The 14,380-nt window shown below is 48.3% G+C and overlaps 7 protein-coding genes across 7 annotated transcripts; 2 read left to right on the forward strand and 5 right to left on the reverse strand.

The window, feature by feature from the left end:
- Positions 1-84: 84 nt before the first annotated feature.
- FIESC28_10385 (uncharacterized protein) lies at positions 85-1,191 on the reverse strand (the record flags this gene model as incomplete). The annotated part of the gene is made up of 1 exon (XM_031164517.1): positions 85-1,191. One exon carries the CDS (start codon positions 1,189-1,191, stop codon positions 85-87), a length of 1,107 nt encoding a protein of 368 aa, XP_031011469.1.
- Positions 1,192-1,983: 792 nt separating this feature from the next.
- Positions 1,984-4,529, reverse strand: FIESC28_10386 (uncharacterized protein; the record flags this gene model as incomplete). Its single annotated transcript, XM_031164518.1, has 5 exons — positions 1,984-2,026; positions 2,081-2,676; positions 2,726-2,898; positions 2,960-3,022; positions 3,074-4,529. The coding sequence occupies 5 exons, from the start codon at positions 4,527-4,529 to the stop codon at positions 1,984-1,986; spliced, it is 2,331 nt and encodes a 776-aa protein (XP_031011470.1).
- A 998-nt stretch (positions 4,530-5,527) lies between these two features.
- On the forward strand, positions 5,528-6,151 carry FIESC28_10387 (uncharacterized protein; the record flags this gene model as incomplete). The annotated part of the gene is made up of 1 exon (XM_031164519.1): positions 5,528-6,151. One exon carries the CDS (start codon positions 5,528-5,530, stop codon positions 6,149-6,151), a length of 624 nt encoding a protein of 207 aa, XP_031011471.1.
- A 44-nt stretch (positions 6,152-6,195) lies between these two features.
- FIESC28_10388 (uncharacterized protein) lies at positions 6,196-7,953 on the reverse strand (the record flags this gene model as incomplete). The annotated part of the gene is made up of 1 exon (XM_031164520.1): positions 6,196-7,953. The coding sequence occupies one exon, from the start codon at positions 7,951-7,953 to the stop codon at positions 6,196-6,198; it is 1,758 nt and encodes a 585-aa protein (XP_031011472.1).
- A 369-nt stretch (positions 7,954-8,322) lies between these two features.
- On the reverse strand, positions 8,323-9,383 carry FIESC28_10389 (uncharacterized protein; the record flags this gene model as incomplete). Its single annotated transcript, XM_031164521.1, has 4 exons — positions 8,323-8,507; positions 8,562-8,843; positions 8,895-9,299; positions 9,359-9,383. The coding sequence occupies 4 exons, from the start codon at positions 9,381-9,383 to the stop codon at positions 8,323-8,325; spliced, it is 897 nt and encodes a 298-aa protein (XP_031011473.1).
- A 1,141-nt stretch (positions 9,384-10,524) lies between these two features.
- On the reverse strand, positions 10,525-10,908 carry FIESC28_10390 (uncharacterized protein; the record flags this gene model as incomplete). The annotated part of the gene is made up of 3 exons (XM_031164522.1): positions 10,525-10,599; positions 10,660-10,810; positions 10,871-10,908. 3 exons carry the CDS (start codon positions 10,906-10,908, stop codon positions 10,525-10,527), a joined length of 264 nt encoding a protein of 87 aa, XP_031011474.1.
- A 2,202-nt stretch (positions 10,909-13,110) lies between these two features.
- FIESC28_10391 (uncharacterized protein) lies at positions 13,111-13,927 on the forward strand (the record flags this gene model as incomplete). Its single annotated transcript, XM_031164523.1, has 2 exons — positions 13,111-13,366; positions 13,422-13,927. The coding sequence occupies 2 exons, from the start codon at positions 13,111-13,113 to the stop codon at positions 13,925-13,927; spliced, it is 762 nt and encodes a 253-aa protein (XP_031011475.1).
- Positions 13,928-14,380: the final 453 nt, after the last annotated feature.

The following is a 14,380-nucleotide window of genomic DNA, read 5'->3' on the forward strand; positions in this document are numbered from 1 at the left end:
AAACAAACATTCAAAATGGTATCCTTCGTAAAGTTGATGCAAACTGTGGTCACTCACTACCCTTACGTCGCCCTGAAGTCCAGTCTACTCTCCATGTTTTAGCAGATACGAGTTTGATATCGCTTTAAAGCTGAACAACCCATCGACACGCTTGAACACGATACCCTCTCTCTTTCGTCCGTTGACACCCTTGCCTTCAGCACGGGCTACGAGATTCGCCACTGTAGTCCCAACTTCATTCAGCGCTTTATATCCATGAACGGGTACATGCTGAACACCCAGCAATGGTGCCCACGTTTCATGCACTTCCTTCGGTGGTAGGTATCGTTGCTCGTCAATATCATATACTGCAAAGAGGAAGAAAGAATGCGCCCCTTTCGCAAACCCCTCAAAGTTGCTTTGAATGCTTGATCCGCATAGCTCGCCCTGGATAGCTACGTTGCGACCAATTTTGGCTAATGTTTCGTGAAGTCCCAGCGCTCGCGCAGTGGCATAGAAAAGAGGCTGGCTTCGTGGATGGTTCTCTATCTGGATGCGATTTCGTGAACATACTCCCACGCCGACGTCTCTTAGCTCCTCAGGTAGTGTTTGAAACAGAGGGCTGGATTTGTCGAGGTAGAATACTGTCATAGACGACCCGTCCATTTTGGTCGACTCCTGGAATACTTCTGACCCATGAGCGGTGAAGACATCTGGGAGGTTCTGTACACGCTCTTGCTCTGTCCGTGGGATAAACTCTGGGAAGTCGGGTAGAGGCGTGCTGAGGTTTGAATCTTGTGGCATGGCCGGTCCTTCATACTTGCGCACGTTGAGAACATCCTCGAACCCAATGTCTCGGAGCTTATCAGCGGGGACACCGTCTAACCGCGAAACGATCTCAGGAAAGTTATCCAATGACATGAGAAGACCCTGCGATAACACGCCCCGAATCTTGACAGTCCGGACTCGGACGTCCGGTGTATGAGTGGGGCCGTTGACACCGACGATCTTCGGAGCCAAGGAGGCGAATCGCGGATCTGAGGCCGGAAGAAGAGAATCAATCTCAAAGTAGACGCCGCGGTCGCCCGGCTTGAAGATGTTGGTAGAGACGACACATGTCCAGCCATCGACGGTGGCTGTTTCGATGCGGTTGGCGCCTGGGATGGGCGTTATGGCCGAGACGTGGCGGACTGTCACCAGTTTTCGAGGCATAGTGGGAGTTTAATTTGATGGCGACTTGATTGTTTGCTCTTCAAGACAATCCTTTCAGGGAAAATAAGATATAAGTAGCTTCCGGAATACCAGTACGCATGAACCAACTAACTGGTGCAATGACTCAGTGGCAAGGATCATACAAGTTGAAAGTGAACGGCCTGAGTCAAAGCTTCCAGACAGATTGAGGCCGTGCTTCTGATATGACTGAGATCAATGGCCGTCTTATGATAGCACAGCAGGTGCTACCCTCAGAAGAAAGGGAAGTCTGTAAGATGACATTCTAAGACCTAATGAAGGATTAGGTTAAAATATCACTATGTAGGCGAATTGATTACCTTTCATTATAAATGTCGAAATGTATTTCATGGATGGAACAATAAACTCTCATGATGTAGTTAACAAGCTCAAAAAGTGATTATATCATCTGACACATAGGGAACTGATACTGATCTACCGATGTCGGAAGCATGTAAGGGTTCTGCCACCAGATCTGATCGAATGTGATTGACAGGGTCAAGGCATTGGAGCTGCAGCGTAGTATGCATACAGAGATCGGGGCTGTTCTTGAAAAGTTCACAAGATTGCCGGATGGAAGCTTATTTTACATATTATGATATTGATGGTTCAAATGTAAGGAATATTGGTATTTCTATCTTCCCTGGCTCATGAGGAGAGTCTTGGGATTATGTATGCTAAACCTAAAATCGCACCGCGATGCATCAAGTCCCTATAGTATCAATAAGGACAATAGGGGCCGAAAACGAATTGGTTGCTACGTTGTCATTTGACTCATGTTGAAAGAGCGAGGCATGCATCAACAGCCAGACCGACTCTGCAAAGAACTGTTAGCATAAGATCAGACAACATAGGCTCTCATATTACTTACCTGCCCTCCTTCTCGTAAACCACATCACTAATAACCTCCTTGTCTAGATCAGGGAACATGCCAGCCAGTGTTTCAACGACATTTGCATGCTCCGCGCGCGAGAGCCTTTGAGCCTCCGCTGCTTCAGCGCTAGCTTGTCGCGCAGCAGCCTCTTCTGCAGAGAGTACCTGCCTGGAGGGCAGCTGCTGGGGCTCGAGAGGCCCCTCAAGATTCTGGCGCTCCTGCGGTGCTGGAGTCCGAGGTGCGCTGCTAGGACCTCCCAGAGACGGACCGGGCTCGTCAGAGAACATTCTTCCTATACTAGATAGCGGTCTCTGTATGGTCTTGAGAAGACCAGTGATAGCAGCCTTCTCTTCGCCCGAGTAGTCGTCGTTCGATGTTGAACGTCGTGGTCCATCAAGAGAGGGGCGAGCTGATGACTCTCCCGGAGGAGGTCCTGACTTCTCGTTGAAGACTGGCTGCTGCGTGGCTTGTGGTGATTGGGCATGCTTTTCAGCAATTGCCGAAACGGCCTCTTCTACGTGTCTTTCGAATTCCTCATCAGTGATGGTCAACGTAGTTCGATCCATATTCTCAATGAACTGTACAGCACCCATCTAGAATAGTGTCAGACTATTTCCGTTTTTCTGGTTCAACAAAACATACCAATGAGGATAAGTAATAGCCTGCTTCACCCCCAAGCTTTTCCTGGTTTCTGAAGCGTAGAATATACTGCACATTAGATACAAGATGCTCTGGATTTGATTGCAGAACAACATAGATAAGAAGGGGCATGAAGGAGTCAGCTGAGGAATCAGACTTGTTATGTTTTAGTAAACCTTTTGTTGTTAGTATGCAGGCTATTAGATACTAGGATCGCCTTACCAAAGATCACCTTACAACAGTTCAAGACACATATGATCTTGTCCCGCGGCGCCCTGTATGACTTGATTTTGAGAAGCTCTGCAACACAGTTAATAATTGTCAACTTTGAGGATTGTGAATTTTTCTGACCTTGTTGGGCCAGCTTCAAGAATCGACGTCCACTTTCGCCAACTGGGGGAATGTCCAAATGTTCTTCCCTCACCCAGCCATAGATGTTCATTTTCTGCCTAACAATATCATCCCTTTCAACGTCTTCCTGATGCTGACCTCGTCGACCTGGACCAAGAGGAACATCACCGCCCTTTCGCTTTGGCTTGGCCCCAGGAATCGGTTTGGGAGGCTGGATTGCAGGCGAAAATGTCTGCGTATACAGCCTGTTCATGACCAACTTCTCCATTCCCTCGCGAGCATTATCGAATTCGGCATCGGAAGCATCCCTCCAGACCTCGCACAGTGCCATTTTATTAGCAATGAAAGCTAGGAAATCTCCAATGATCTTAACCTGCTCATGGACCATCCATTGCCGCTTGCCAAATTCCGAGAGGAATGACTTGAGGTACCTTGCCACAGGGTCTGCTTTCTTGTTTCGCAACTGCTCCAGGAATCTATGAAAGTCGAAAGCCTGAGTAGGTTCTGGTTCGGGCTCAGGAGGAGGGGGTCGATGGGACTGCGCTGGTGAACTGGGCGAAGCAACGCTCATGGTTCGTTCCACTTTAGGCCGTGGAGGCGTGCCATGTACACCGTCCTTGGGAGGAACAGGTGGTCCGAGATCCTCGATAGCAGAATCATTTAGTGTTTCAGCAGGAGGGGAACTTGTTGAAATGCTTAGACCCTGAAGCTGATTTGATAGCGTTGGCGCAAGAGGCTCAAGGCTCGATTTACGGGGAGGATGCTGAACGGGATGTCCTAGCATAGGCGATGCAATCTCCAGCCTAGGGCTCATGACTTCTTCCTCGCCAGGGCCGCCGCCAAACTCGCTGAACTGTGCCATGATACTCTGGATCTCTGACCGAGAACCACCTTCCTGCTCATCTTCGCTTATGTATCGTCTCTCATCATATTCGGCGTCCGATTTGGAGGGAGAGACATCTCTAGAGATGTGGGAGCGTGCAGCATTTGAAGGTGTTCGCGAAGGTGGCTGCGAGGTTGTTGGGGTCGCAGGCGTGGGGTCAACATACGTGGATGGTTCGGCGGTGAGGTATTGAGTCGTGGTATCGTTCGACGGGGGCAACGTAATAGGCTTAATTCTGGATGCTGCTGAGGTGCGGGTGTTGGAAGGACCCTTCGAAGCTTGCTGGTCATCAGCTGTTTGCTTTCCCTTGGCCGTCTCTGAAGGCGCTTCCTCGGCGGCATCAGCACTGTCCTCGCGCGACTGAACGTTGGACGGCTGGTCGCCAAAATCAATCAGATTCTCCTCCTTCCCAGTATCAACCTCTATTTTCGGGCCATCGTCGTTGTCTGCGGTCTCGGACTTCCCTGTCGTAAGGTGCTGAGCAGACGTTACCTCGACATCAGGCTTGCTAGACAGCGTCTCGTCTGGGACAGGCTGGCCGGACGAAGATGTAGATTGCTCCGGCGGAGACATACAAAGGTTTCGGGGGTTTGGTGGCGAAGTAGGAAGGTCTAAGGAGTCGAAGATATGGTGAAGGATGTGAGACGGAGAAGAGTGCCCATCCGCTGTCCTACAAGGCTGAAGGCGCAAGCTATAGGTATCGTGGCTAAGCTAGCTACCTGATGAGATGGGACAACAGTGGATCGTCGCAATTTAGGTTAGATGTTGGAGGAAGCTTAGGTGATATCGGAGATTTCGAGCAGGGTCGCCAAATAATCCAAAGCTAGGTACCCGTAGTTTATTATTTATTTGGCGAGGTTGTTGGGTCAGCGTTTTAAAATGCCTTTTGTCTGACTTTTGGAGCTTTACCTTTTGCCTCTGACGAATCTCAGATATGGATGGATGCCTCCCAACGGCACATGGCAGGACCCCTCCTTCTCCATCTTTCTACCTGCAGCTCCCGTCAGCTTTTTGGGTCAGGCGGCACTTGCGCTTGCTGGTGAAGCGGGGAAAACGGTCCTGCCAAGTTGGTCAAGTTGCACCTATCTACAAGGGGTCTTTAGTTGTGACGTCGCCACTGTTACAGTGGGTGTGCTCCCTGAAAATAGTGCCTGAGCATCCATTACCAGATCAGTAGCAGCGGGATCCATCTGACGATAACACGGCCTGATCAAGCCATGAAACCTTGCAATCTAACATCTACACCTGCATGCTCAATCATTATCAAAGCATGTATCCAACTGTTAGATTGTACTGGTTTCAACCGCGATTTGGCCGTATTCTAGCCCTTTACTATTGAATGATCCAGACATGGTTTCATCTCAACTATTCCTTATGCCAACGGAGCTGGACTGGTCTGAGCCACCACCAATAGTCTACTCTCGCCGAAAGACTCATCATCCGCAGGGCACATGAAGCATTCTGATCTCGTGTGCATAAATACATGAGGCTCTACTACTAACTTGAAAAAACACCTAATATCAACAACCAAACCATTACTGTTACTGTTACTGTTACTGTTTCATCACATCATGGCAACTGCACCTTCTTCTATACCTTATCGTCAAATCCGAGCTCACTACAACGACGCTACGATAGCAGTCTACCAAGCCTACAAAGAATCCATCGCCAAAGCCGCCGTAGAATCACAAAAGCTCAATGCATCACCAGATTTCAAACCAGGTCGCATGACCTGGATAAAGCCCAGTTGGGCCTGGATGATGTATCGTGCAGGCTACTCATATAAAGACCCTGGCCAATCCCATATTCTCGCTCTTCGTATGAAGCATGAACACTTCATCAATCTTCTTGAAAGAGGTGTGCTATCAAGTCATGCGCAAAAGTCCAACCCCGGAGAGAAACGTGAGAAGTCGAGCGATGTGAGGATTCAGTGGGATCCTGAGCGGACAGCGAAGCTTGAAGTGTTACCATATAGAAGTATTCAGATCGGTATTCCAGGAGCTCTGAGTGAACAATGGACGAATGAGTGGATTGTGGAGATCGAGGATGTCACAGACAAAGCGCGTGAGTTGAAGAGAGTGATCGACGAGCGACCTGATATCACCAGCGAGGAGCTCATGGTGCTGGGGCTGGTATTTGACGAGAGGCCTTATGATGTATCAGAGTCAGTACATACCAAGCTTGAGATGACTTAGCTACCACATTGTAGCTTCGGGTAGTTCCAACTGCATTATAATTACTAAAACCAGGAGGCACTCTTTCTCTTACTCTCAATCTCCAGAGACAGACTATAAAACAAGCTTGAATATCTGCTCTCGATCCCGATCCTGGCTCTAATCAAGTCCGGCACCCTCCACTCATGCCTTCTCTGCGTCTTATCTATAGCCCTTGTAAAATCCTGCCTTGCGATCCACGACTGTTCTTCGAATGCATACCACGGATGGAAGTAAAGAGGTGTCGTTCGGAAAGGATTCGGCAACAGAGGCTCTAGCCCTATCACTAAACATTGTTTAGAGTCGGCATTGCCCAAGTCGAGTTCCAACACTCCAAGAACGACAGGTTCCTGCAATGAGCCAAGCGATGGCCCGGGTGCCAGATCAAAGTTGATCTCGTAGGATTCTGGGGTTTGCGATGGCCCTTTGCGGGTATCGACAAAGTACTGCCATGTAGGTGACCGAGAACGCACCCGAACCACCATTTTACTATCTTTCTGAAGACCGTTGATCTCCGGGCGAAATATGACCCCTTTCAAATACCTCAGATCAGGCGTACTATGTGGTACAAAGATCTTTCGAGGGATGGCCTCTTTCAATATGAGAGTTTGGCCACCTCTCATCATATTTATGAGTTCATCAGGCAGGATGATGCTGTTCATCATGGACAGCGCAAGTATATCCGGTCGAATGCGTACAAAATGGGAGTCTTTGTCCCATGCTGCTCTTTGAAGTAATATGGCTGGATTGATCGATGTTTGACCTCGACGGAATTCGCAGTTCAAAAAGGCTAGGAAGATGCTTCCCGACTTATCGATGGGAAAGGGCGTCAAAGAAAGCTCGAGCTCCAATCCACGATTCGTCATTGATGTTGATACTCCTGAGCGTGAGGACAAATATTTCGACTTGTTAGGCATCAAGCCATTCAGATCCTTTGAAGCGTGATCAATATCAAAAGCCGAAGGACTATTCGCAAGTAGACTCCAGTACGTCTTTCCCTCGACTCGATATCGAGGCTGTCGCCAGGCATAGATCGATTCGTCATCGGTAGACTTGATGATCTCCTCCTGTAACCTCTTGAACGCTTTGATCTGGCCCTCGCCATAAAGTAGAGGCATATTGATGTCAAATATACCCAACAGGCAATAAGCAATATCCTCAGGCCTTGTTGTTTCTCTCCCAGCAGCCCAGTACATCTTCTCAGCAACCGAATACTGGCCCAATTGTCTTTGCTTACTCTCCATCATATGATGCGTCGCATCAAGTAGCTCCTCGCTGATTCCGGTGATAAGTTTGATATCGTCTTTGAGTTCTGACCTGGTCCCCATAGGCTCCCAGTCTTGTCCGTAAAAGATGATTTTCCCGGGTGCGATCAGCTCTTGTAGCGTCCAACCTCTTGTAAACCAGCGACTTTCCCTGAACACCTTCTTTTTTTCTTCTTCGGATTCCGATGGTGGAACATCTTGGAGAAAAGCAATACAGAGTGTTGATTCGGCATACCAACGAAACATGGAGTTGATAGCTTCTGACAATTCAGCACTGCTGCTCTTGTCGATGCAGCAAGTGTCTATCCACAGGTAATCCAGCTTCAGTGAGCGTGCCAGCTTACAGCTCTCTCGCAACTTGCTGTATCGGTCGAGTCCAAGAGCCTCAGCAGAACCACCCGCGATCATTTCTTGGAAGGTGACCTCATCGTTGCCCCAGACGTGAGATAGAATTGCATATCGACGCGATCCTCCAGGATAGAACTCTAGCTCTAGCGTTTCTGTATTGATGAGCCTCATTACGAGGGATGGTGTAAGATTGAGCAGCGGTCGCTTCAATACTTTTCAATAAGACTTGACTAGGGGCGAAGCTATGGGGTTTCACGAGCCAGGAGCCGTGAGTTACTTATTTCAAGTTGGTTATGTTGGAAGTTTTAAATGTATAAATGTGTAAATACATTGGTAAGCTAAAGATCCATTGGCAAGTCGGTTTACATCGAACTAAGACATATAAAACAGTGTTAATATGACACAAACACTGTAAATTTACGATATCTCAAGCACACATAGCAGAAGTAGACGAGAGGGCGGGTAAGAATAATTTTGAATGTCTTAATTAATATATCATACTAATCTCGTAACTTGGTCATTGCAGCTTATCGTCATAACTTAACCGTTGACAATGGTACCGCCATTGCAGTGGATGGTCTGTCCACTAACACAAGAACTGTCGCTTGATGCGAGGAAGACTACACAGGTAGCAATCTCTGAGGGCTGAGCAGGTCGTCCCATAGGGGCTGTGAAGTTCTTTTGCGCCTCGTCGTCCATTGTGGCGGGAATGAGAGGGGTCCAGACTGTGCGTTGTTAGTGACATGACTTCCAAATGATCGGAAGCGTGAGAAACATACCAGGTCCGGGAGCAACAGCGTTGACACGGATGCCCTTGCTGACATATTGGTTGCTAAGACCTCGGGTGAAGGAGATGATAGCACCCTTAGTAGAGGTGTAGTCGAGGAGATCGGGACGGCCGATGTAGGCGTTGATGGAGGCATTGTTGATAATGGTGGCGCCGGTCTTCATGTGTGGTAGAGAGTACTTGGAGATGTAGAAGAAGGAGTGCATGTTGATGTTAAAAGTGTGAAGCCATTGCTCCTCGGGAAGGTCCTTGATGTCCTTGACGACCATTTGATCTATTCCTTGTTAGTTACTGCATCATGATAAACAGTGTCGTGTCAACTTACAAGCAGCGTTGTTGAAGAGAATATCGATTCCGTTCATCTTCTCGATAGCAAAGTCGACTAGCTTCTTGCAGTTCTCCTGCTTGGAGAGGTCGAGAGCGATAAGGTGGACCTTGGCGCCCTCACCCTCAACTTGCTTCTTGGTATCTTGAGCATCCTTCTCCTCCTCAGGCAGGTAAGCAATGGTGATATCTGAAACACCCTCTCGACCAAAGAGAAGAGCTGAAGCAGCACCGATACCGCTGTCACCTCCGGTGATCAAAGCCTTCTTGCCCTTGAGCTTTCCGGAGCCTTGGTATGTTCGCGAGTTACCACCGGCCTCAGGGAGCTCGTCTCGGGTGGCCTTGGGGTTAGGCATCTCCCTCTCGGTACCAGGGAAATCCTGGTGAGAGACAGGAATGTCCTTTTCTGGTTCACAGTTAGTTATTGTGCCATTGAGCTGAGGTATCATGACTGGGAAGCTCTACCGTTCTTGAAGTTTTGAGTCGTCATTTTGAGTGATGTAATGGTCAATCTACAGCAAACTTTGAGGATTGAAAAAGAAAAAAACAGCTTCTTCCAGAAAATCTACAGAAGGAGCATTCTCTGTTTAATACCTGCCGCGCACTCGAACATGCGGAGCTTTCAATCCGAATCCTGATGAAGATCGATCGATGACGACACTACAGTCAGGGTACTGTAGATACTTCTTCGTCACATTAACGGGGCCGACGACTGTGCTGACCCAACTGTTTCTTACTTTTTAACTAGGTGGTCTCCTTCATCATGATACGAGAGCTCCCTTCTGATGCCGCGTCGAAGAATGAGCTAAAGAGCCAATCATCATGACCGGAAACCATGAGCCATGACGGTTGATGCCCGCCAGGCTTCTAGTGAATTTCGATTTATCCACGCGAAGATGACGATACCTACCGTCAAAAAGAGGGGCGTGCATATGTACTGTACATGTACGTTGACAAGATATATCTTTTCAATGTGCTTTCTGATTAGGCAGTTGTGACGTACAAAGTCGCAAACAAATGGAACCATCAAAACGGCCACCGACGGGCTTCCATCCGTTCGGCATCATCCGGAGCGGCCCCACCTTTCCGGTCCGTAGACTAAATCAGCTAAAATCATGACGTCCGGCCGAGACTACCAGCCAGCTATGAGCATAATTCACGGTTGTGATACCTCATAGGCGACCCGTAGCGATTCCGCGTTTGGTCCTGCACCTGACTAAAGCTCAACTACAGCTAGTATATTAAGCATCGAGTCATTGATGATGATATCTACTTCAATGACCTTGAAATTAACCAAGTCAAAACATATCCATTGTTAGGTCACCTGAGTTCATCTAGCATAACAGAGATTGCGCATATCGCGTAGTGCAGCCGAAATTCCAGATTTAATAGCGCAAATTGAATGAACCGTCTAAGCAATCAATATCCCGTACATGGCGTGTCTTGAGTCAAGTCCACGCGTCTTGATTATCGTCGTATGTCCGCTCTCCCTTCACCACAGGCACTAGTGATGCTCATCTTTCAAATGCAATGCCATCCCAAGTTCAAATCGATAAATAATACCCAGAACGCCCGGTTCCGTGTCGTGTCGTGCCGTGCTCTACTCGCCGTCGGATAATAGTATATGTTTGTTACAGAGCGATCGCGCCTCGGCGGCTTTCTCGGGCGTGGAGGAGTCCTTGGAGACCACAGAAGACGAAGAAAGCCTACAGATATAGGTTAGAAGCGAGTTGAAATTGGGATGATCTAGGTGTCAAAGCACGTACAGCGTAAACAAGGACGGCAGTGAAGATGGTGCTTGCAACAGCCTTGCCGTCCTCAGGGTCATCGACACCACCGGTAAACTCCTCGTGACCACTTCGATAAAGACCAGCGATAATGCTCAGAATAATCATGGCGAAGACGGAGAGAACGGTGCTGGGAGCTTCATGTTAGCCTTGTCATGATGGGTGAAGATAGTTGGATTGGATGACGAACCATCCCCACGCGTTGAAGGCGCTGACAACGGGCTTCATGATGGGCGATTGAAGGAGAAACTCGGCGGACGTTGTGCGATAGAGGTTCCGTTACGGGTGTTGAGGCGATGAATCGTTGGATGCGACTTTATCGATGACTTTGAGCTGGTGATGCATCAATGTGTCGCTGTTGAGCTCCTTTCCTTGCCTCACTGGTAAGGCTGGGGTGCGCCACAATTCTGTGCACCGCCACAGTTAGCACGAGCCACAATACCAGTCATCCATGCTGGGCCGTGTAAGTGGGAATCCAATGTCGATCTCATGAGGGTTCTCTACTGTAATCTAAAATGTAACTCAAATTTGACCCATGGACCCGTCATCTGCATGTTCCCATGCTTATTTCCTATTACTTTTTGTTAATTAATTGTGATACTCACCAAATTAATGAGTAAGAGGTTCTGCATGAGACCTCCCCCTCTTGATCCTGATCCTTTGGTGTGCTCATGGCTTGCTTGGCTTGGTATGCGAAACTGCCAAGTTTGACCCAAGACGGGATTTTCAGACCCAGGACAGTGTAACCATATTCTCTTGGCTTACGAGAGGCAATCGCAAAGTTGGTGCGCAGTTTGTGTATTCTGAAACTTGTGGGATATCAAAGGTACGTGATAGACAACAGTGAACAAGGATAATTTATCCGTTGAATCACCACCGGCACAATGTATACGGATTCACATAGAGTACCTAGAGTGAGACGGGAGTCTTCTGACCTGAACTAAAAGAGCAGCTAAAACTTAGGGACTTCGTGATCGAAGACGCTATTGAATGTTGTAGCATTGGTGCTGATGGAACAGGTTAGCACTTTTGTTTTCTATTGGTGGTGCAAGCGACCTTGGCATTTAAGGTCTGGTAGCTTCACCTCCAATAGCTTCAGGAACGGTCAGCTACACGAAACGAAACAAAACGAGACGAAACGCCAAATAAGATGGGAATGTTTATATTGAGTTGATCATCTGCAAACACTTTCCGTGTCACGTTTAAGCTTATGCTTTAATCTCAAGTCACTGTGATAATTGAGAGAATAACATAACAGCCAAGACTGGAAACTGGTCATAGACTCCGAGATATTTCTCTCAATGGGGTAATTCCAAGGGTCGGAGGTAAATTGAAGGGAGGGTATCATGTTTAGATTCCTTTTGTGATGCCATCATCACGCATACAGCTGGTGTAACATAACCACCATCGCAGGGTGATCACTGTGATCCATGACTGATTGAGCGTTGTTTAGATGCTGCCTCCCCGTGCAATGTTACGCAGTCTTTCTGTCAACGATGCACTGCCCCCAGCAAACGAAAACACGGGACCCGAAAGAGATCGTAGCTGGAGTGATTCCTTTTGCTTGCTTTTTTTTCTGTGTCATGGGCTATGGTCCTGTTTGAATCAAAGCGGGAAACAAAGGGAATGGATAGGCGCCTGTGTCCTTTGAAACAAGCGAATACAGAACAGAGCACAGCACAACAGAAGGGATATGCAAAGTGCGATGCAAAGCTAAGCCACGTTGACAGTGAATACGGGCTCTCACGGAACAGTGAGCCGTGAGCACCAATCGTTGAGCTGACATGCCTTGCCCCAGAGACTACAGTATGGATGCTATCGTATCGTATGGATTGCATTGCATGCTGCAGGGCCCAAAGAATGGATCGTCTCTTTACTCTCCCTGTGTTCCCTCCCAGTTGGACAGTCACATCAATTCGTTGTGAAAGATCAAACATCTCTTGGCTATACAGACGGGGAAAACAGGGACTCCTCTATTTAGGCGGGATATTGTATGAATGGATGGAAATGGTTATTTGCCGTAACATCCATGTCTTGTCAAGCTTGTTTTTGGCAATCTATGTTGAATAATCGCCATGGAGGCTAGCCAGGTAGTAGCCTGTAGCCTGTATCCTGCATCCGTAGTAGCCTGTAATCCCTAGTCAACGCCGCCAAACCAATGATGACGCTCAGGCTTGGCAATCGAGAGCTTCAGCGCTTCCCGCTATATATAGACCACCTCAGCCTTCCTCTTCACTCTACTTTTACTTTGTCACTGTCACTACCCCCTCATCTCTCATCTTGAACTCATTGATTCACCTTTTTGAGCCAGTCTCAGCACCTAAATTAATTTGTCCGACCCTAGTGGTTCATTCGCTCGCCTCTCTTAATATTGCGACCACTCGCTTACAGCTTACACATACCTACACTCACATCAACAACTCATTCAATATGCGCGCTCAAGCTCTTGCAACCGTTCTTCTCTCGGCCTATGCCGGCCAGGCTATTGCTCAGGATGCTCCTCGGGTCAACGACAACCCTCCTGGTGTTGGATACAAGGCTACTTTCCCCGAGGAGCCCTTCTTCAAGGAGGCTGCCATCGAAGGAAACGTCAAGGGAGAGATTTACGCCCAAGCTACAGACTCTGGAGAGGGCGTGAAGTTCAAAGTCAAGTTCAGCAACCTTCCCAAGGAGGGTGGACCTTTCAGTAAGTCAAGTCTAAATCTCACTCACCATGAATCATTTATACTAACCCCGACAAGCCTACCACATTCACGTTGACCCCGTCCCTGCCAACGGCAACTGCACTGCGACTCTCGCCCATCTCGATCCTTTTGCTCGCGGCGAGGACCCTCCTTGCGATCCCAAGGACCCTGCTTCTTGCCAGGTCGGAGATAACAGTGGAAAGCATGGAAAGATCACAAGCGACCCCTACGAGACCGAGTACATTGACTACTACGCCTCTACCAAGGAGGGCATCGGTGCTTTCTTTGGTAACCGCTCTGTCGTCTTCCACTACGCCAACAAGACTCGCGTCACATGCGCCAACTTCATTTCTCAGATCAAGCCTCCTGCCACCAACGAGTCTTACTCTGCTCCGGCTTATCTACCTACTCCCACCGAGACTGTCGCTTTGACACCTACCCCCGGCTCTGACGGACCTGTCTCTACTGCGACCGACGTTGTTGGCCCCAACGCTGGCTCTTCGCTAGTTGCCCCCATCAACCTAGCTCTGGCCGGTGTCATGGCGCTCGCTTTCGCTCTGTAATCGAAGTCAATGATGGAAATGGGTCTGAGACCAAGGCGTGATGTTTTCGATTCCTTTATTGTACATTTATACTTCTATTATGGAGGCACATTACTTTTTCTTCTTACCTGGTTAGGCTTGCCTAGTACTGGCCGCAGGGGTGTTTTAGGGCTAAGGACTGACAGAAAATAAAATGAATTCTTTCTCATGACTTTCAACCGTTGTGGCGTATCGCTAAGTGACTGTTTATGCAGGTTGACTGTTGGAATCAACGGTTTGAGGCTTGGAGCTTGGAGCCTGCAAGATAGGTCTTGGTGTAGTGGGAACCTTGGCCGTATAAGACCTGGAAGGTACTCGCTTTGTGCTTGTCTTTCAAAAGCAAATAACATGGCAATACCTTGGATGTAACTAGGCTGCTTACCACAGATTATAGTCGATGTACCTGTATGTTCATGGGTGACAAGTTAAACTTGA

The sequence above is a fragment of the Fusarium coffeatum genome, assembly GCF_003316985.1.
Source record: "Fusarium coffeatum strain FIESC_28 chromosome Unknown BRIP53273_contig_302, whole genome shotgun sequence".
Lineage (NCBI taxonomy): Eukaryota > Fungi > Ascomycota > Sordariomycetes > Hypocreales > Nectriaceae > Fusarium > Fusarium coffeatum.